General features: G+C 44.0%; 1 protein-coding gene across 1 annotated transcript in view; it reads left to right on the top strand.

Moving 5' to 3' along the window:
* Window positions 1–2702: 2702 nt before the first annotated feature.
* Window positions 2703–22461, top strand: part of th2 (tyrosine hydroxylase 2) — a 38364-nt gene continuing 18605 nt past the window's right edge. The window contains exons 1-9 of the mRNA XM_072552021.1: window positions 2703–3047; window positions 5597–5771; window positions 8123–8211; window positions 8329–8396; window positions 8613–8663; window positions 12540–12685; window positions 12797–12932; window positions 18703–18772; window positions 22147–22203. Of these exons, the coding sequence (XP_072408122.1) occupies window positions 2835–3047; window positions 5597–5771; window positions 8123–8211; window positions 8329–8396; window positions 8613–8663; window positions 12540–12685; window positions 12797–12932; window positions 18703–18772; window positions 22147–22203 (1005 nt within the window). The 5' untranslated portion in view covers window positions 2703–2834. The remainder of the gene's footprint in view (window positions 3048–5596; window positions 5772–8122; window positions 8212–8328; window positions 8397–8612; window positions 8664–12539; window positions 12686–12796; window positions 12933–18702; window positions 18773–22146; window positions 22204–22461) is intronic.

Below are 22461 nucleotides of genomic sequence, written 5' to 3'. Positions count from 1 at the left end.
ATAAAAACTTCATGAGACATAGCCTGTTATTGCATACTGACCCCCTTAACCGCATTAAAATATTAGATTAGATATTAGATGCATTTATATCGATTGGTTCGATGTAAAATTAATTTCTAATTTAAATAATTTGCAAATGAAAAAAGAATACATACAGTGTTGAATGCAGAACTGTATAAAATTGTAGAACAATATAGCGAGTAAGAGGCCATTTATAATCATCCTTTATTATATATAGACGCACAGTGCTTAGAAAATCAGGGTGACCATTTTCAGCTTGAATACTTTTAGCTGTTCATACGTTAGAAAAGAAAACTGTACAGTATTATTCACTTTATTCGATATAAATGCATTGAAATCGGCTCAATCAAGATTTACCAGACCAATCCCTGGAATGAGTGGATTGTTTTACGCGGGAAAGGTTGGACAGACTGGGCTTGTATCCACTGGAGTTTAGAAAGTGAGGGGTCAACATAAAAGGTTGAAACATAGAAGATCCTGGGCGACATTGTCAGGGAAAATGTGGAGAGGGTGTTTTCTCTTGTGTGGGCTATGTAGACCTGTGTAGGACACAGCTCAGTCTGATTCTCGCGGCAGTTCACCTCCCTCTGTCTCCGTTTTCAATCAGTTGCAGGTGCTGAAATGACAGTGGAACACGCCAAGAGTATGTTTAGAGTTTTCTTTCATGGTGTGTCTGTGAGCGTGAGGGTCGGTTGTACTGAACAAGTAGTGCCCCTCACTCAGAGCCAGGAGACGAGCATTCAAGTCCTATCTGCTCTAGAGGTACGTAATAACATCTCTGAACAGGGGAGGGGGTCAGAAAATATCCGTATCCCCACTGGTGTTCAAGTTTAAAGCTGCATCCGAATATAGTAAACACCTTCAGACGAAAGGTGTAGAAATATATATTGCATCTCTGTTATTGGTCGATCTTAACCATTTCGTTAGATTAAAGTGTTTGAGTTATGATTTCTAAACAGTAATACTTTCTTCTGAAATTTTGAAACGGATGTAAACATAATCCTATCAACCGGACTTGATCTGATTTTTAAATCCAGATACAGATCAAAAAATGTCTCTGGCTCTACCTCAATCGAGAATTTCAATTGTTCTGGGTTCTGTTTGCTATTTCTCATTTATTTCTAGTAAAAAAATTCACTGATTAAAATCCTCCGGCTCTATCAACAGCTTTCAACAGCAAGTGAAATGAAAATCTGAATTGCAAATGCTCCAAATATGGAAACAAAATTAAAACTCGATGTCCAAAATAAATGGAAGGTATCAGATTCCTGATTCCACACAATGCCTCTCACTCCCACCCAGGCTAAATGTCCAAAGGACAGGATACCAGTTTTCAACTAAGGTCTCAGCCTCCGTGTGTCTGATTTGAATTATTGTTGTCACATGTAGCCAAGTACAGTGAAAAGCTTCGTTTTGCGAGCATTAAAGGCAGATCAGAGCAAAGACATAGAAATCATAGGGTGTTTAGACAGAGCGAGGCATAGGTAACACTAAACAGGAGGGGTGCAAAACAAGAGCAGCATTAGATTTGAAATTAGAGAGGTCCATTCAGCAACCTAAATAAGCAGAAGAAGCTGTTCTTAAACCTGCCGGAGTGTGTGTGTTTAAGTGATGGAGCTCTCCCTCTCCCCCTCCTCACGCTCACCTCCCCCTCCTCAGTCCCAGTTCCGATTTGACCGGATCACCTTCGTGGTAAAAACAATGACTGCAGATGCTGGAAACCAGATTCTGGATTAGAGTGGTGCTGGAAGAGCACAGCAGTTCAGGCAGCATCCAAGGAGCAGCGAAATCGACGTTTCGGGCAAAAGCCCTTCATCTCGGTTTCAGCACCAGGGCCAGCGCCAGCGTGACTGTTTCAATTCCAGGCTGACGTTACCTTGGAACCGTTCAGAAGTCAAATTCCTCTCGAAACAGTAACCCTGTTCCTCTCTCCACAGATGCTGTCAAACCCGCTGAGTTTCTCCAGCATTGTCTGTTTTTGTTTCAGATTGCCAGCATTCGCAGTGTTTTGCTTTTATTGTTTGTTTTAAACGTTTGCGGCCGAATAGCACAAACATCCTGAACTCGATTTTTTTACACAAATTGCATATTAGTGACATGTCCAATTTATATTTCGTTTTGGTTGTAATTTATTAATTAATCTGTTGTGGTTACCGTTTAACCGCTCGCCGTCCCTCTCAATGAATCCCTGGCGCCTTCCTTCAGCGGGAGCTGGGGCGGACCCACGGCCGCTCCCAGACACCGGCTCTGGCCTTGGTGCTGAAACCGAGCTGAAGGCGATTCCTTCAAACCGGAACTAGGACTGAGGAGAATGAGGAGGGGAGAGGGAATCAGTCAGACACAAGGCAGCGAGCACCCTCGTGAAACCCAACACTTTTCTAAAAGAGACTGTCGTTACAAAGCACCTTCCCATAATGATTCTGAACCTGTACGTTCCTTTGGAAATGCAGCCACTGTCACTGTGACACTGGCTCAAAGCAACAGCATAGAAACAGGTGGGTGCTAACTTTGAAATTGCATTGTTTATTCTGGTATTTTACTTTCTGATCGAAAAGTCCTAATGAATCAGGCACCTCTTGAATATTCACCAGCTTATTATCTTACCGCAGTTGACGCATTGGGGCTTATCCTGTTCCGGATATCTGAATCCACCCACACACTTGCGTAAATTAGCAAATTTCCCGAATTAATTCACCCAAGGCCATTAAATAGCGCGTCCCCCGCACCCTAGACAAATCCAGCTCGGGCTATCGGGCTAATCCATGGGCTCTCACTAAGTTCTCCCGGATCGTTCGGTTTGGAAAGCGGCCTGAATGAAGACCGAGGTGTGTTCCCAGGCTGGGCCGGGGAAGAGAGACAGCCTGGTGGACGGTGCTCAGGCGGATGGGGAGCGGGACAGCTCGGTGCCGGAGTTGTCTGAGCATTTCATTCCGGACCGGGACGGAGACAGAGACCTGGTGACCGTCACTTTCTCCCTTCGAAACACCAAGAATTCCGGACTCTCACGCGCACTCAAGATCTTCGAGGTAGGCTGGTTTACTTTGATTTTTAAGAAGGGATTTCCGGGAAATGTATTTCTAACGAGTTCACCGGTCTCTGAGATCCACTGAGCCGTATAGAGGAGCAGAATTCCTCGCCCCTCAATGGGAAATCTGAGGTTCTGTTTTATTGCAATTTAGTACTCTTGAGAAAATGGAAAATTAAATAGACACAGAAAGATTCGGAAAGGTGTCGGGCAGCTCCGACCGAAAAAAAAGGCACCAACACAAAAGACAGATCCTACATCCACAGAGAGAGAGAAAAAGTTTAATGTGTCACATTCAAATCCCGAATCTGAACTGGATAAAGTTCTCTCCACCAGCTCTGAGGAAGGGTCATCCAGATCCGGAACATTAGCTTACTCTGTCTCTATAGATGCTGCCCGACCCGCTGTGATTTCCAGCATTTGTTGTCTTCAGAACAGATTCCAGCATCTTACAGAAACTTGTTCCTATCTTCTCTCCACTGAAGCGTCTCTCTCTCTCTCTCTCTCTCTCGGCAGATGCTGTCCAAGCCGTTGAGCAATCCCCAGGTTTTGAGTTTAGTTAGACCATAAGACCATATCGTTCTTGTGCATATTGGGAAAACCCTTATTCAGGGCTTCTGCCCGAAACGTCGATTCTCCTGCTCTTTTGATGCTTCCTGACCTGCTGCGCTTTTCCGGCAACACATTTTCAGCTCTGATCTCCAGCATCTGCAGTCCTCACTTTCTCCAGAAAGTCCCCAGGTGAACACTGGGGTTCAGTCCCACTCTGAAACGAGATGGTCCCAGCCTGGAGGTTCTCTCTGCGCTCTGAGGAACTGACACTCATTTTTTTTTGGGGGGGGGGGGGGGGTGGTCATTGGAAATGTGGCTGGATCAAAATTGTGCAACCTCTTCCTAACAGCACGACACCCCGGGATAATAGTGGTGCTAAGACAATTAGGGATGGGCAACTTATACTGGTCTGAGCGGGGGATTTTTTTAAAACATGTGACTGAAGGGGTTGGATGTAAATGTTGAATGGTAAAACTAACGCTGGAAATCACAGCGGGTCAGGCAACATGTAAAAATGTAATGGCAGTTCGATCTCAACATGTATCACCGCAATCCTCCCCCCCCCCCCCCCCCCCCCCCCACACACACATACACACACACTCAACCCACTGCTGTGGTAGTGAACACATTGCTGAATATTCACTCATTGTTTTCAATCTCCCTCCCAGTGGGTTCTATTGCCGACGTTTTGAAATTCGTCACGTCAATAAATCAGTAAAAAGAAGAAACGAAATCAGGGATTTCCAAAAAATGCAACCGTCCCATCAGGATGTCGAGGTCAAATCAGGATAATGTTGACTGTGTCCCACAGGGACAGGATTAACTCCAATTTCCTGTTTGTCTTCTCATCCACCGCGCCTCCCAATCTGTCCGTGTTTCCCCTGAGCTGTAACTCTCCCGGCCATCCTGGACTCTCCCAAAACATAAACTAACCGAATCACTGGAATAAATAAACAACATTTTTAAAAATACGTTATTTCGATTTGCTTTTAATTATTTATCTTATTCTTTGCATTCAAAAAGTCGACATGGAGCACAGCAGGGTGTAGATTATTATCTAAATAGCAATAGATCGGGAAAGGAAGAGGTGCGTTGACAGCTCGGGGCCCTTGTACACCAGTCTCTGAAAGTAAGCATGTGGAATAGTAGGCGGTGAAGGAGGTAAATGGTATGTTGGCTTCCTACGAGAGGATTTGAGCACAACAGCAGGGATGTCTTGCTGCAATGATACAAGGCCTTGGTGAGACCACATCCGGAGTATTGTGTGCAGGTTTGGTCTCCTTATCTGAGGATGGATGTTCTGACTGTGAATTGGAGATGCCGGTGTTGGACTGGGCTGGTCAAAGTTAAAAATCACACGACACCAGGTTTAATTGGAAACACTGGCTTTCAGAGCGCTGCTCCTCTATGAAGGGAGTGCAACAGAGGTTCACCAAACTGATCCCTGGAATAGTACAACGGATGCATGAAGAGAGACTGGATCAGTTAGGACCAATTCACTGAAATTTAGAAGAATGAGAGGCATCTCATAGAAACCTATACAATATTCCTAGAACCAAGGATCACAGTCAGAGGATATGGTGTGGGCCATTTAGGACTGAGATGAGGGGAGATTTCTTCTCGCAGAGAGTGATGACACTATGGAATTCTCTGCTACAAACAGTGGCGAAGACCCAAGATGTTTTCAAGAAGGGATTAGGTATAGTTCTTAGGGCTAACAGGATCAAAGGGTATTAGGGGGAAAGTGGAAACAGGGGACTGAGTTGGGTGATTAGCCATTATCATAGTGGATGGTGGAGCAGGCTCGAAGGGCTGAATGACCTACTCCTGCTCCTGTTTTTGATCTTTTTATGCTTCTATAAATGCTCCAGATGATTAAAAAAAACCCTCCAGAATTATGTTTGAACAGAACTGGGAACGTTTCTGTGGTGACTGCTTCGGATTTCAAATGGCCTCTATCCAGCCTGAAATGGCCAACTTGCTGATTTGGTTTTGTAGGCATTCGAAGCTCAAATCCATCATGTGGAAAGCAGGCCAAGCCGAAAGGGCAAGGTTGGGATAGATGACCTGGATTTCTTCATCAGGTGTGAGATCAACAATTCCGCTGTGAATTCACTGCTAAACTCTTTAAGAAGAGTGGCTGAAGATGTTTGTGCCAATAAGGAAGAGAAAGGTAAGCTTCCTCTATCATGGGTCACTCACTGCTCCACAATCTATCATAACAAGACCATAGGATACAGGAGCATAATTGGGCCATTTGGCCCATCATGTCTAAACTGCCTTTCGATTATGGCTATCTGCTTCTCAACACCGTTCTCCTGATTCCTATTGATAATCTTCAATCCCCATTCTAATCAATAACCTATCTATCTCTATCCAAAAAAACTTAATAATTTGGCCTCCAGAGCCTTCTGTGACAATGAGTTCCACAGATTCACCATCCTCTGGCTGTAGAAATTCCTTCTTATATCAATTCTAAAGGGTCATCGCTTCACTCTGAGGTTCTGCCCTCAGGTCCTAGTCTCTCCTATTAGTGAAAACATCTTCTCTATGTCCACTCTATTCAGGCCCTTAGTATTCTGTGAGTTTCAATGAGACCACCCCAAGTCCTTCTAAATTTCTAAACTAAGAATGAAGCTATCTGACAATTGTGTTTTTTATTATTATTATGGTGTGTGATAAAGCTGGATTTATATTGCAACATCAGCATTGCTGAGAGCTGTTTAGCTTCATTCTAGGACAGTGGTCAAAATAAGGGGTGCCCTATTTCAGACAGACATCAGGTTTTCATTAATCACATATCCTGTGTCATTAGAATTCTCTATCAAAATGCAGGGGAAGCAAAGTCTTTGAATATCTTCAAGGCTGAGAGAGGGAGAGTTTTGATCAACAAGATGGTGAAACACTCGGGGGTAGATGGAGTAAATAGATCAGCTATGATCTTACGAAACAGCCGAAGAAGTCCAAGGGTCTGAAGGGCCTGCTTCTGCTCCTGATACATCCATTCATTCATTCTGGAATAATAGCCTAATCTGACTCAGGGAGAGGCAGGTTCAATGAAGAGGCCATTGGATGATTCTTTGAGTGGAAGCTATGTGTTGAAGTACTTGGAGAAGGCAGAAGAATGGCAGTAAGTCATGATCGTCATTAGGAGAGCCAGTGTCAATGGGATGGACTGAATGGCCTCCTTCCCTACCTTAACATTTCTGAGATAGAGTGGAGTTGTTACCCAGAGAAATGATATGGGACTGGGTGAGCACATGAGGGATAGTTGTAGGCAGCCTCTGGATTCATCCTCCAGCCAGTAACCTGCTCGTCGGCAGTCTACTCCACTCCTGGAAAACTTGACAAAGCTGTAGTTGACACCAGGGGTGGGCAAGACCCTGATTCTAGATATAGTGGGCAATAGATTTAAAATGGACCACTCCAAACTAGGGAATCAGATCTAGACGAGGTTTGTAGACAGGACAGAATGACCTCCACCTCACGTTTTGCTGAGTCAAGATGTTTTATTCAGACATTGGTGGAGCAACCCGGCAAGTCTGGCAGCAGCTGTGCGGGCGCAAGAGAGAGAGAGATCGAGAGAGAAAGAGAGAGAGGGAGAGAGAGGGAGAGGGAGAGATGGAGAGAGAGAGAGAAAGAGGGAGGGAGAGAGAGAGGGGGAGAGGGGGAGAGGGAGAGAGAGGGATAGGGAGAGAGAGAGGGAGAGAGAGGGAGAGGGAGAGAGAGAGGGAGGGAGACAGAGAGAGAGGGAGAGAGAGGGTGGGGGGGGCAGAGAGACGGGGAGAGAGAGACAAAGAGAGAAAGATAGGGAGAGGGAGAGAGAGGGAGATTGAGAGAGAGGGAGAGAGAGGGAGAGAGAGAGGGAGTGAGGGAGAGAGAGTGGGAGAGAGAGAGAGGGAGAGGGAGAGGGAGAGAGAGAAAGGGAGTGGGAGAGAGAGGGAGAGGGAGAGAGAGAGCGGGAGAGAGAGAGGCAGGGAGACAGAGAGAGACAGAAAGGCAGAGAGAGAGGGAGAGGGAGAGAAAGAGAGAGAGGGAGAGAGAGGGAGAGAGAGGGAGAGAGAGAGAGGGAGAGGGAGAGGGAGAGGGAGAGGGAGAGGGAGAGAGAGAGAGAGGGAGAGAGAGAGAGAGGGAGGGAGAGGGGGAAAGAGAGAGGTAGAGAGAGAATGAGAGGGAGAGAGAGAAAGAGAGAGAGGGAGAGAGAGAGAGGGAGAGAAAGAGAGAGAGAGAGAGAGGTATTTCAGGTCTAGAGATCCTTCTTCCAAACTGGAGAACTTTAGTGACTGAAGAAAGGTCACTAGACTAGAAACGTTAAAGATGCTGCCAGACCTGCTGAGTTTCTCCAGCACTTTCTGTGTTTATTTTAGATCTCCACATCCATAGTACTTTGTTTTACCTTTGGATTTCATTCAGACTATCCAGGAAGAATGTCCAGGTCAGGAAAAAAAACTACAAAGAACTTCATCACAATTAAATCAGCCTAATTCTAAATATGTTTATAAATGTCATATCTCTCTCTTCCAGTCCCTTGGTTTCCCAGAAAGATACAGGACCTTGACAGATGTCACCACCTGATTACCAAATTTGAACCAGATCTGGACCAAGCTCATCCTGTGAGTGGGTTAGTGATATGGAGCCATGTGTACTGAAGAATCAGATTCCAGCATGAATATAAACCTCTACTGCTGGGGTCATGGTACTGATTGTGTCTTTTCCTCTTCCACTTTAAGGGTTACCAGGATCTGGAGTACAGGGAACGCAGGTCAAATGTTGCCAGGCTCGCATTTCATTATAAACAGTAAGTCTCCTTCTGACTTGGAGTGGTTGGTGATTTGAAACAGATAGAAATAGAAAGTTGTCCAAAATAAAAAATACACAGTGCATTTTAGTTTTACTTGATGAAGCTTTATGAGCTCTAAATGTGTTACAGTAAAGTGGACACAATGAATGAATCTTTAATTACGGATTGTAAGGTGATATTTTAAGGTAAAATTTGTCCTGTCTTTTGTGGTAGGGGGGAGTCGTTACCAAGGGTGGATTACACAACCGAAGAGAGAGCCACCTGGTAAGAACCTTTAAATTTGTGGTGTGCTATCATTCCCATCGGGGCTTTTGTACGAGAGGGTTACAGCTGGATATGAGATTATGACAACAGTGTTACAGAGATAGCAAATAGACAGTTGTCTATTCAAATAAACCACGAGAAAGTCAATAGATCTGGGCAATAGTTTGATTGATGCCAGAAAGATACTTGTAAAAAGCTGCTGAATGCTCATTAGAGTAGTGCATGTATGATGGGCCAAATGACCAACAAGTCTGAGATCCTATCACTTCCAATAATCTCAGTCATATTGTCCAAGAATCTGCAGTCCTTACTGTGTTTGGACCTGCTTATCAAAGGAAATTAAAAAGGAATTGGAGTCTATTCCCTCCACTCAACGAAATCACCTTTGATCTGAGCCTCAACTCCATTGATCCACTTTGTACTTACCCAAAGTTCTCGACATTTGCAGTGGCTAAATAAATAAATAAAATACACTCTTAACAGACAAAAATCTGCTGTTCTCAGCCTTCAAATGATAATCTAACATTTTGTGGGAGAGAGTTTCTGAGGCACTTTTCTGTACAGTTACACACAATGTCTGGCTTCCAGTAATATTAGATTAGATTAGACTACTTACAGTGTAGAAACAGGCCCTTCGGCCCAACAAGTCCACACCGCCCCGCCGAAGCGTAACCCACCCATACCCCTACATCTACATCTATATCTACCCCTTACCTAACACTACAGGCAATTTAGCATGGCCAATTCACCTGACCTGCACATTTTTGGACTGTGGGAGGAAACCGTGGCACCCGGAGGAAACCCACGCAGACACGGTAAAAGTAATGTAGCCGGTTTAATAAAAGAACTCAGAAACCTACCAGAATGGAAGGAGATGGGTAATACATGTCAACCTTTCCAATATTATCTATTCCCCAAGGGCAAAATAATTTTGTTTAGATCCTATGGTGATGTAGAAACATGAATCCAGAATTTGCACAAAAGCTGCTCAGACAGGTTCTCAAATCGAACTCAGATGATCTGCTCTCAATTTCACTCAAATAAACTCTGCAAATGATGGGATTTATTACTGTTTGAAACAATAATGCTAAACCTATTGTTTCCATTATTTTCTTCATGTCAATGCTTTGACCAATCAAAGTTGAAGTCACAACCAATCTGCAGATTTTTCTCCTGGAATATAAATTGCTCTGATTTGGAGATGCCGGTGTTGGACTGGGGAGTACAAAGTTAAAAATCACACAACACCAGGTTATAGTCCAACAGGTTTAATTGGAAGCACACTAGCTTTTGGAGCATCGTTCCTTCATCGGGTGGTAGTGGAGGGCTCAATCCTAACACATAGAATTTATAGCAAAAATTTGCAGTGTGATGTAACTGAAATTATACATTGAAAAATTGATTGTTAAGTCTTTCAACTGTTTGAATACTATGATAGTTTCACTTCTTTCATGTGTAAATCACAAAACCTTTTTTTAAAAGTTGCATTCTCGGGTTAGCTCACACAGGTACATCACACTGTAAATTTTTGCTATAAATTCTGTGTGTTAGGATTGAACCCTCCACTATCACCTGATGAAGGAGCGACGCTCCGAAAGCTAGTGTGCTTCCAATTAAACCTGTTGGACTATAACCTGGTGTTGTGATTTTTTTAACTTTATAAATTGCTATGATTGTTTGAAATCTGTCATTCTTGCATTGGTCCTGATGAATGTGAGACAAAAATAACTTGCAGTTTTTTTTGTCAACCCCATCAATGTTGAAAAGGTTATAGATCTTAGGAGGAAATGCCTAGGATTTTGGCTTTGACCTTATCATAACCTGCACTCCAATCAGATACTGATGACACCCTGTGCATTTAGAGTCTGAGGGTCATACAGATGCACAGCATGGAAACAGACCCTTCGGTCCAACTCGTCCATGCTAACCAGATAACCGAAATAAATCGAGTCCTATTTGCCAGCATTTGGCCCATATCCCTCTAAATCCTTCCTGTTCATATACCCATCCAGATACCTTTTAAATGTTACAACTGTAATTGTACCAGCCTCCACCACTTCCTCTGTCAGCTCATTCCATACATGCACCACTCTCTGCGTGAAAATGTTGCCCCTTAGGTCCCTTTTAATTCTTGCCCCTCTCAACCTTTAACCTATGCCCTCTAGTTTTCTCATCTTTTTGTATTATTTCCTTGTGTTTCCTTAATAAATTTCAAGATGTTTTCATTCTTTGTAAAATGTTTGAGACATCCAGTGGTTGTGAAAGATGCGATATAAACATAAACCTCATTTTTGTAATATAATTTTGGATTAAAGTGGCTTCATTATTTTGGTCTTTACTTTGAGAGGGTTGGAGAACAAGAGTGATGAGCAGCAACTGCAATGTTTTTTGGTGAGACCAAGCCTGGAGCACTGTGTGCAGTTTTTGGTCTCCGTACCTGAGCAAGTATACTCTTGCCTTAGATTAGGTGTCACAATATGTCACTGACTTCTAGGGTGTGAAGATTGTCCCATAAAGAAAGATTGAGTAGAATGGGCTAAAACTCTTCAGAAACAGTACAGAAGAATGAAACATGATCTCATTGCAACATTTGATTCGGAGAGGGGACGACAATATAGATGTCGAGACATTGGTTCCCTCCAGAGTCAGATTAGATAGAGTGTGGAACTGGAAAAAGCACAGCAGGTCAGACAGCATCTGAGGAGCAGGACAGTTGATGTTTCAGGCAGGACCCTTCATTAGCCCTGAGCTTACAGCATCTGCAGTACTCACTGTCTTCCTCTAGAGGCACTCTATAACTGGAATCATAGTCTCAGGATAAGTGGTCTGTCACTTATGAATGAACTGAGGAGAAATGCTGTGTGAGGCAAGTTTTTCACACAGAAGGTGGTGAGTGCCTGGAATGCGCTGCCAATGGAGGTGGTGGAAGCAGACACAGTAGCAGCATTCAAGAAGCACCTGGATGAATACTTGAATTGGAAGGGGATAGAGGTATATGGATCCTGTAAGTGAAGACAATTTTAGCATGAAAGGGCAAAATGTATTGGTACAGGCTCGGAGGGCTGAAAGGCCTATTCTTGTGCTGCATTGTTCTTTGCCGTTTGTACTAAATGTCTTCAGTCAGAGAGTGATGGGTCGGTAGAATTCTCTACATAGGTAAAGATGTTCAGTTACTGAATATAATAAAGGCTGGAGAGCACTAGATTTTTGGAGTCTACAGGAATCAAGGGGGTCAGACAGAAAAGTGGAGTTGAGGTCATTGATCAACTAAGGTCCTATTGAAAAGTAGGCTGGAGGGATCGAGTGACCAACTACATCTCCTAATCCTTACTTTCTTACTTCTTTTAATCAAGCTTCAGTGATGTGAATCTACCCATTTGATTGCAATTTATTTATTTTTCAATGCACCTTTTTATCAGCTAATGTAATTGCCACAAGTTCACCCTATTTTTCGTTTTAGTCTCCACAGAGATATGGTGATGAATTTCTCTTGTCTTGACTAATGAATGGGACAATGCTATTATAGATGTTACGTTGCCAGATGAGAAATTCTGAAAACATAAGTTTAAACTCCATGTGACAGCTCAAGAACTTGGATTCAGTTTAAAAGCTTGAAATGCAAAGTGAGGTAGTGCCACCAGAAACTTTTCATTAATATCTTTGAAGGAAGGAAACATACTTTCTTTACTTGATTTGCATTTATATGTGACTTCAGTGGCACATCGATTTGGTTAACTACTTAATATCCTCTGTCGGATCCTGATAAGCTACTCAAAGAGATTGGGGCTGAGCATTAAATATTGGCCTTGCCCACCGTGCTCACAGCCTGGGAATGAATCGAAATATTGGTATAAATGTGTATGCTTGTTATGCTAGGAAGGAGGTCTACACAAAGTTGTCCACATTATACCCAAGCCATGCCTGCAAGCAATTTCTGGATGCCTTTCATATTCTGGAGAAACACTGTGGTTACCAGGCTGACAACATCCCTCAGCTCCAGGATGTCTCCAATTTCTTGAAAGGTGAGTATTCCATCCCATTGGAGTTTCAGGCTTGTTCTTTCAGCACCTGCAGAGGAATAAAATTAATCCAATTACCAGTCCCAACCTGACTTGATTCTTTCTGTTTTCTAGAGAGGACAGGTTTCCGCCTGCACCCAACTGCAGGTCTCCTGTCGCCCAGGGATTTTTTAGCCAGCTTGGCATTCCGAGTTTTTCAATGCACTCAGTATATCCGTCATTCCTCATCACCAATGCATTCTCCTGAACCGTAAGCCTAACAGAAAAGTGTGTGTTCTCATGTGAGTGAGTGCTAGTGGGTGTCTGTGTGTGCCTTCATTTGAGCATGCATATTTGCCGTGTGTGAGAGAGAGAGAAAGAGAGTGCAATTGTCACACTCCTCGCAATTATTTCTTTCAAACATTTGTTTTAAGAAAATTAAGGAATGACATTAATGACAAATGGGAGATTGAGTATGGTAAAAAAAAGCAAGACAAATACAAATTCTTGTTAATTTTCTTTTATTTTCATTAATTGCATGTATATGCTGCATATTAATTGGGATTCTCTTGCGTTACACTTACCGACATTGTGATGTGGTTGTTAGGAGGTGGACACTTGCAAAGTTTCACTATGCGAATAAATATAAGACTGAATAAATGTTGACTCCAGTACTACCGTTTATCAAATGGCTTTTCAAATTAAAACAGGTCGTTCTTTGCTATTTCCAGATATTTTAATGCAGAAATTAAAGCAAATAGTGGTTTGCTACCTGTGCCATGTGCTAACGAGATGAGGCATAGAGAGAGAGAGCAATTGAACATGTGACTACAGGGATGGTGTAGGAGGGAGGAATTCAGATACCTGGATAATGGGGGCTCATTCTGGGTAGGTGGGACCACAATAAACAGAATGGTCTACACCTGAACCAGAGGGGTACCAATATCCTGGGGGAGAATATTGCTAGCGTTCTTCAGGAGGGTTTAAACAAGTTCAGCAGGGTGATGGGAATCTGAATTGTAGTTCCAGTGTCCAGGAGGTTTGAGAGTGATAAGGTTATGAATAAGGTTGTAAGGCCACAGGAGTGTAGCAGCAGGCAGGAAGGTGGTTTGAAGTGTGTCTACTTCAACGCCAGGAGCATCCAGACTATGGTGGGTGAACTTGGAGCATGGGTTGGTATCTGGGACTTTGATATTGTGGCCATTTTGGAGACATGGATAGAGCAGGGACAGGGATAGTTGTTGCAGGTTCCAGGATTTAGATGTTTCAGTAAGAACAGGGAAGGTGGTAAAAGAGAGGGAGGTGTGGCACTGTTAGTCAAGGACAGTATTATGGTTGCAGAAACAATGTTTGATGAGGACTTGCCTACTGAGGTAGTATGAGTTGAGGTTAGAAACAGGAAAGGAGAGGTCACCCTGTTAGGAGTTTTCCCTAGGCCTCTGAAAAGTTCCAGAGATATGGAGGAAGGGATTGCAAAGATAATTCTCAATAGGAGCGAAAGTAGCAGGGTAGTTGTTATGGGGGACTTTAACTTTCCAAATATTAATTGGAAATACCATAGTCCGAATACTTTAGATGGGTCCATTTTTGTCCAATGTGTGTGGGAGGGTTTCCTGACACAGTATATAGACAGGCCAACAAGGGGCGAGGCCACATTGGATTTGGTACTGGGGAATGAACCCAGCCAGGTGTTAGATTTGGAGGTAGGTGAACACTTTGGTGATATCCACCACAATTCAGTTATGGTTAATTTAGCGATGGAAAGGGATAAGTATATACTGCAGGGGCAAGAGTTATAGCTGGGGGAAAAGTAATTATGAGGCGATTAGACAAGATTTAGGATGTATAGGATAGGGAAGGAAACTGTAGGGGATGAGCACAACTGAAATGTGGAGCTTATTCAAGGAACAGCTACTGCGGGTCCTTGTTAAGTATGTACCTGTCAGAGAGGGAGGAAGCGGTCAAGCGAGGGAACTGTGGTTTACTAAAGAAATTGAATCTCTTGTCAAGAGGAAGAAGGAGGTTTATGTAGAGATGAGACATGAAGGCTCAGCTAGGGTGCTTGAAAGTTACAAGTTAGCCAGAAAGGATCTAAAGAGAGAGCTATGAAGAACCAGGAGGAGACATGAGAAGTCTTTGTCAGGTAGGGTCAAAGAAAACCCTATGTCAGGTATGTCAGGGATAAAAGAAAGACTAGAGTAAGGTTAGGGCCAGTCAAGGACAGTATTGGGAAGGTGTGCATGGAGTCCAAACAGACAGGAGAGGCGCTAAATGAATATTTTTCATTAGTATTCACACTGGAAAAAGACAATGTTGTCAAGGAGAATATTGAGATGCAGGGTATTAGACTGGATGGGATTGAAATTCATAAGGAGGAGGTGATAGCAATTTTGGAAAGTATGAAAATTGATAAGTCTCCTGGGCTGGGATGGGATTTTGGGAGGAGATTGCAGAGCCTTTGGCTTTGATCTTTATGTCATCACTCTCTACAGGAATAGTGCCAGAAGACTGGAGAATATCAAATGTTGTTCCCTTTTTCAAAAGGGGGAGTAGAGGCAACCCTGGTAATTATAGACCACTGAGCTTTACTTCGTTTGTGGGTAAAGTGTTGGAAAGGATTATAAGAGATAGGGTCTATAATCATCTAGAAAGGAAGAAATTGATTAGGGATAGTCAGCACAGTTTTGCGAAGGAGTGGTCATGCCTCACAAATCTTATTGAGTTCTTTGAGAAGGTGACCAAATAGGTGGATGAGGGTTAAGTGGTTGATGAATACTGGGCTAATAGTAAGATTCTTGGTTGTGTAGATGAGCAGAGAGATCTCACTGTCCATGTGCATAGATCCCTGAAAGTTGCCACTCAGGTTGATAGGTCCGTTAAGAAGACATATAGTGTGCTAGCTTTTATTGGTAGAGGGATTGAGTTTCGGAGACATGAGGTCATGTTGCAACTGTACAAAACTCTGGTGTGGCAGCACTTGGAGTATTGCATATAGTTCAAGTTGCCGCATTATAGGAAGGATGTGGAAACATTGGAAAGGGTGCAGAGGAGGTTAACTAGGATGTTGCCTGGTATGGATGGAAGGTTTTATGAGGAAAGGCTGAGGGATTTGAGACATCAGAGAGAAGAAGGTTAAGAGGTGACTTAATAGAGACATACAGATGATCAGAAGTTTAAAAAGGTTGGACAGTGAGAGCCTTTTTCCTCAGATGGTGATGGCTAGAACGAGGGGACATAGCTTTAAATTGAGGGGTGATAGATATAGGACAGGTGTCAGAGGAAGATTCTTTACTCAGAGAGAAGTGGGGGCGTGGATCACACTGTCTCAACAGTAGCAGACTTGCCAACTTTAGGGGCATTTAAATAAGCATTAGATAACGATATGGATGAAAGTGGAATAGTGCAGGTTAAATGGGCTTCAGATTGGTTCTGCAGGTCAGTGCATCATCTAGAGCTGAAGGGCTTGTACTGTGCTGTAATGTTCTATGTTCTATGTTCCATGATTTTTAAATTAACGTATTTATGATTTGACATTTCTACATCTGCAAATAAAGAAATTTTAGGTGAATCAAACTAGCCTTGCCCCAAGTCCAATGTACAATACATTGCCCAATGCAAAATTGAGGAATATTGAATGATCATTTTTGAAAGTGCCTTTTTAAAATTTTGACCATAATACGAACATGTGGGTAGACCATTCGGCCCCTCGAGCCTGCTCCAACATTCAATAGGATTCCTCACATTCACCTTCCTGCCCTTTCCCCATAACTCTTGATTCTCCAACTGATCAAGAATCTATCGATCTCAGCCTGAATGTATACACAAGGACTCTTCCCCCCACAGCTCTTGTGGCAAGGAATTCCAAAGAATCACAACTCTCTGAGAGGAGAGATTCCTCTTCATCTCAGCCTTAAATTGGTTCCCCTTTGTTTTGAGACTGTGCCCCTGATCCTAGACCCTCCCATGAGGGGAAACACCCTCTTAGCGTTGACCCTGTTAAAGCCCTTAAGATTTCAATATATTTCAATGAGATCACCTCTCATTCTTCTAAACTCCAGTGAGGAGAATCTCAGCCTATTTAACCTTTGCTCATAAGACAATGTCCCTAAGTCCCTTTGTGTTGCAGCTTTCTGCAGGTTTGCTCCATTTAAATAATACACACTATTGTCTCAGGTTCAGCAACACAAGACTGTGCCCTAATGAACAGCAACCTTAATGGACTGAATGGCCTGTGCTGCTTCTACTATACATAAAGTTCATAAAACCTGATCAGTCAGGAGTGAGTGGTCAGACAGGAGTGTATGGTCAGACAGGAGTGAGCGGTCAGACAGGAGCAAGTGGACAGTCAAGAGTGAATGGTCAGTCAGGAGTGAATGGACAGTCAGGAGTGAGTGGTCAGTCAAGAGTGTGTGGTCAGACAGGAGTGAGTGGTCAGTCAGGAGAGAATGGTCAGACAGGAGTGAGTGGTCAGACAGGAGTGAATGGTCAGTAAAGAGTGAGTGGTCAGTGAGGAGTGAGTGTTCAGAAAGAGTGTGTGGTCAGTCAGGAGTGAGTGGTCAGACAGGAGAGAATGGTCAGACAGGAGTGAGTGGTCAGTCGAGAGTAAGTGGTCAGTGAGGAGTGAGTGTTCAGAAAGAGTGTGTGGTCAGACAGGAGAGCGTGGTCAGTCAGGAGTGAGTAGTCAGAGAGGAGTGAGTGGTCAGTCAGGAGTGAGTGGTCAGAGAGGAGTGAGTGGTCAGTCGGGAGTGAGTGGTCAGACGGGAGTGAGTGGTCAGTCAGGAGTGAGTGGTCAGAGAGTAGTGAGTGGTCAGAGAGGAGTAAGTGGTCAGTCGAGAGTGAGTGGTCAGTCGGGAGTGAGTGGTCAGACAGGAGTGAGTGGTCAGACAGGTGTGTGTGTGTGTGTGTGTGTGTGTGGCCAGTCGAGAATGAGTGGTCAGTCAGGAGTGAATGGTCGGACAGGAGTGAGTGGTCAGACAGGAGTGTATGGTCAGAGAGTAGTGTGTGGTCAGTTGAGAGTGAGTGGTCAGATAGGAGTGAGTGGTCAGTTGAGAGTGAGGGGTCAGTCAAGAGTGAGTGGTCAAACAGTAGCAAGTGGTCAGTCAAGAGTGAATGGTCAGATAGGAGTGGTCAGTCAAGAGTAAGTGGTCAGAACAGGGGTGAGTGGTCAGACAGGAGTGTGTGGTCTGTCAGGAGAGTGTGGCCAGACAGGTTTGAGTGGTCAGACAGGAGTGTGTGGTCAGTTGGGAATGAGTGGTCAGACAAGAGTCAGTGGTCAGCTAGGAGTGTATGGTCAGTTGGGAGTGAGTGGTCAGAGAGGAGTGTGTAGTCAGTCTGGAGTGTGTGGTCAGTCAGGAGTGAGTGGTTAATCGGGAGTGTGTGGTCAGTCGGAAGTGTGTGGTCAGTCTGGAGTGAGTGGTTAATCAGGAGTGTGTGGTCAGTCGGGAGTGTGTGGTCAGTCGGGAGTGTGTGGTCAGTTGGGAGTGTGTGGTCAGTCGGGAGTGTGTGGTCAGTTGGGAGTGTGTGGTTAATCAGGAGTGTGTGGTCAGTCGGGAGTGTGTGGTCAGTCGGGAGTGTGTGGGCAGTCTGGAGTGAGTGGTTAATCAGGAGTGAGTGGTTAATCAGGAGTGTGTGGTCAGTCGGGAGTGTGTGGGCAGTCGGGAGTGAGTGATTAATCGGGAGTGTGTGGTCAGTCGGGAGTGTGTGGTCAGTCGGGAGTGTGTGGTTAATCGGGAGTGTGTGGTCAGTCGGGAGTGTGTGGGCAAGTCTGGAGTGAGTGGTTAATCAGGAGTGTGTGGTCAGTCGGGAGTGTGTGGTCAGTCGGGAGGGTGTGGTCAGTCTGGAGTGAGTGATTAATCGGGAGTGTGTGGTCAGTCGGGAGGGTGTGGTCAGTCTGGAGTGAGTGATTAATCGGGAGCGTGTGGTCAGTCGGGAGGGTGTGATTAATCGGGAGTGTGTGGTCAGTCGGGGTGAGTGATTAGACGCGAGGTGCTGCCTACGAAAGAACATAAAATGATTAGTGGTGTTGTCATCCTTTTTCACAGGGATTGCTGTCATGAGCTATTGGGACACATTCCTATGTTGGCCGACAAACAGTTTGCACAATTTTCACAGGCAAGGACTCACTGTTCACTGGTATCTTTATTTTGTTTAAGCTTTTAATGATCTTTAATTTTACTTAATGTTCACACCCTGCCATTCCTCTCCTTGGGATTGTGGTTTCTGTATGATCTTTACATTAAATAATTAGGAGCAGATTCATTAACCTATTTTATTTTTTCTTGTGTGGGTAAGAAGGAGACAGGAACCTGTTTGGTGCTGCAAACAACAATTTGCATTTACATAGCACCTTTATGTCAGTAAAACATTGCATGATGTATAATAGAGCGATTAGCAACTAAAATTCACATCAAAGAAAAGTGCATTGGGGGAGGAGATCAAAGCTTGGTCAAAGAGGAGCTTTAAAGAAAGACAGTGAGGTAGAGAGAGAAAGAGGTTTAAGCAGAAAGGAGTGAAAATATTTTGAGCTGTTGGACAAAGTAATCTTTGATATTGCAAGAATGTGTGATTCCATCTCTGTTAGATGATGCTTGTGGCTTAATATTAGCAAGGCAAAAGTGAGGACTCTGGAAACTAGAGTCTAGATTAGAGTGGTGCTGGAAAAGCACAGCAGGTCAGGCAGCATCTGAAGAGTAGGAAAATCGACGTTTCAGGCAAAAGCCCTTCATCAGGAATGGAGACAGGGATCCTCCAGGGTGGAGAGCCTTGGATGCTGCTGACCTGCTGTGCTTTTCTAGCACCACTTTAATGTAGCTTAATGTTAGCATTCAAGCCTCAGAACCAGAAATATTTGGTTCAAACCCTGCTCCAACAATTTAATTGTATTATGCAGGCTGCTGTTTTAGAAAGTCAAGAGTGCTGGTCTGTCAGCAACATTGCTGCTGAGAGGTTCTGGACATGCCAATCAGCATTAATGACACATTTACCTCCAAAATCAAAGGCACAGAGTTTGGTAGGTCGCATAGCAGAGAAGAAAATTGCAGGTGAAGTTGCCTGCCAGGAGCTGTGTTTGGACTGAAATCTTGAACTGAGGTCCTGTCTGCTCTCTCAGACAGATCTCAAAGATGCCAAAACACTAGTCAAGGAAAGGCGAGGAAGCATTCTCCGTCTCCATGTCAACACTTAAATCTCAACCAAGTCACCGAAGCAAACCACATAATCCTTTAGCTAATTGCAAGAGTGTAGAAGTCAACTGGTGCCTTTAGTACAACAGTGACCTCACTTAGGAAGTGTTGTGAAGATTTTGACCTATCCGAAGATGTAAATGTTGCTATATAAATGCAAGTTTAGATGCTTTCATGCACCTTCATGGACAGTATAATAACTCCATTTCTAAAAAGTTAATTCATGTCATGTGTGTGCCACTGGCCAGATCAGCACTTTATTGCCCATCACTAATTGATCAGATGGCAGTTCAACGTCAACGACTTTGCTGTGAGTCTGGAGTCACGTGTAAGTCAGACCGGGTAAAGATGGCAGATGCCCCCCCCCCCTCCCCAACAAAACCAACAGCGGTTTCTTCGTCATTGTTAAACTCTTAACTCTGTATTTTTATTGGATTCAAATTCCACCATGGCACCCTAGCCTAGGTCTCTGAGTTAATATAAAAAACAAGAACAGCAGATGAAATCTGAAATAAAAACAGGAAATATTAGAGAAAGTGAGCAGGTCTGGCAGCATCTGTGCAGAGAAAAAAAAGAGTTAATGTTTCGAGTCCAATGACCCTTCTTCAGAACCTGTTCAGTAATGTGACACTGTATGTGTTAACTGCCTTGCACTTCATTATAGATGATTAGATTACTAACAGTGTGGAAACAGGCCCTTCGGCCCAACAAGTCCACACCGACCTGCCGAAGCGCAACCCACCCATACATTTACCCCTTACCTAACATTACGGGCAATTTAGCATGGCCAATTCACCTGACCTGCACATCTTTGGACTGTGGGAGGAAACCGGAGCACCCGGAGGAAACTCACGCAGACACGGGGAGAACGTGCAAACTCCACACAGACAGTCGGCCGAGGTGGGAATTGAACCCGGGTCTCTGGCGCTGTGAGGCAGCAGTGCTAACCACTGTGGTGCCGTGCCGCCCTTGAATTAGGATCAGAACGATAAGATTAATAGTTCTTCAATCAGCAGAGATGAGCAGTAAGGCAGTTCTGGCTTCACCACCTTAGGATTGATGCAAAGTGCATTCCCTTTAGCAAGTGATCTCACTAACAGAGAGTAGGATTACTTTAGAACAGGGCTTCTACTTGTCTCTGTGATCCCAGCTGATCCCTGCTGATCCCTGCTGATCCCTGCTGATCCCTGCTGATCCCAGCCAAGGTCCCACTGCCAAAGCAATATAAATACACCTGATTCGGAGATGCCAGTATTGGACTGGGGTGTACAAAGTTAAAAATCACACAACACCAGGTTATAGTCCAACAGGTTCAATTGGAAGCACACTAGCTTTCGGAGCGACGCTCCTTCATCAGGTGATAGTGGAGGACACAATTCTATCACTATCACCTGATGAAGGAGCGTCGCTCCGAAAGCTAGTGTGCTTCCAATTGAACCTGTTGGACTATAACCTGGTGTTGTGTGATTTTTAACTAAATACACATGGATGAATTCCCACAGTATTCCTGCCTCTGCTGAGGAGTCGGAATCAGCAGTCAGGGATCAATCACAGCAGTTGGCTGCCTGAACCCAACCATGATATGAAATGTCCTGAGGGAAACTGAACATGAGTATTTTGTTTTTCATTTGACCTGAAGGTCAACTCTGTTCCAGTCATTACAGTTTGAATACGCAAGATACGTGTGTTTTTTTTTTCGTTTTTGACAATGTTTGTAGAATGTGTATTTGATAGAAATGGTCCCATTGTTTGCAATAAAGGTTTACAGGATATGAGAATCAACATCATTTATTATCTATCCGAGTTGACTGGAGATGGTGACGATTGGCCTTCTAGAGCTTTGTTAGAATGAGTGACTTATAAAGCCACTGCAGGTGATGGTAGTGTGATGGTAATGTCACTACACTAGCAAGCCTCAGGCACCATCCGAGGAGCAGGAGAATTGGGAATGAAGTCAGGGAGCCTTCGGGGTGGGGAGATAAATCTCTCCACCCTGGGGCCTCCCTGCCTTCATTCCTGATGAATGGCTTGTGCCCAAAACACAAGATTTTCCTGCTCCGCGGATGCTGCCTGACCTGCAGTGCTTTTCCAGCACCATTCTAATCTTGACTCTGATCCCCAGCATCTGCAGTCCTCACTTTTGCCTAGCAAGCCTCAGGCCTGTTAATACACTGGGTTCAAATCCCAACATGATACCGGCTAAAATAGGAAACCAACAAATAAGTCTGGAATTAAAAGTCTTTCTTAGTAATGGTGACTATAGCAATTAATGTTGATTATCATTTATTTTTCGTATATCTTCAGGAACTTGGCCTTGCTTCATTAGGAGCTTCAGATGAGGATATTGAAAAACTATCAACAGTGAGTAATTAAGAAACAGAATTGATCATAAAGAATGAAAGTAAAGGTAATGTTGCCATAGTCCTTCCAGACCAGAGGGCTGCTGTTTCATTAGAGAGAGAGAGAGAGAGATGACTGGTGGTGGTTTAATCTGAGAGCCACCACGCCTCAAGAGAGGGACAAGGGTGAGAAGGAGAGTCTGTCACGGTTACCACAGCCAGTGCATGAATTGAACCCACTCTGCATCACAAACCAGCCATCCAGCCAACTGGGCTCACC

The sequence above is a fragment of the Chiloscyllium punctatum genome, chromosome 32, assembly GCF_047496795.1.
Source record: "Chiloscyllium punctatum isolate Juve2018m chromosome 32, sChiPun1.3, whole genome shotgun sequence".
Taxonomy (NCBI): Eukaryota; Metazoa; Chordata; class Chondrichthyes; order Orectolobiformes; family Hemiscylliidae; genus Chiloscyllium; species Chiloscyllium punctatum.
This window is presented reverse-complemented; position numbering and strand designations above follow the sequence as displayed.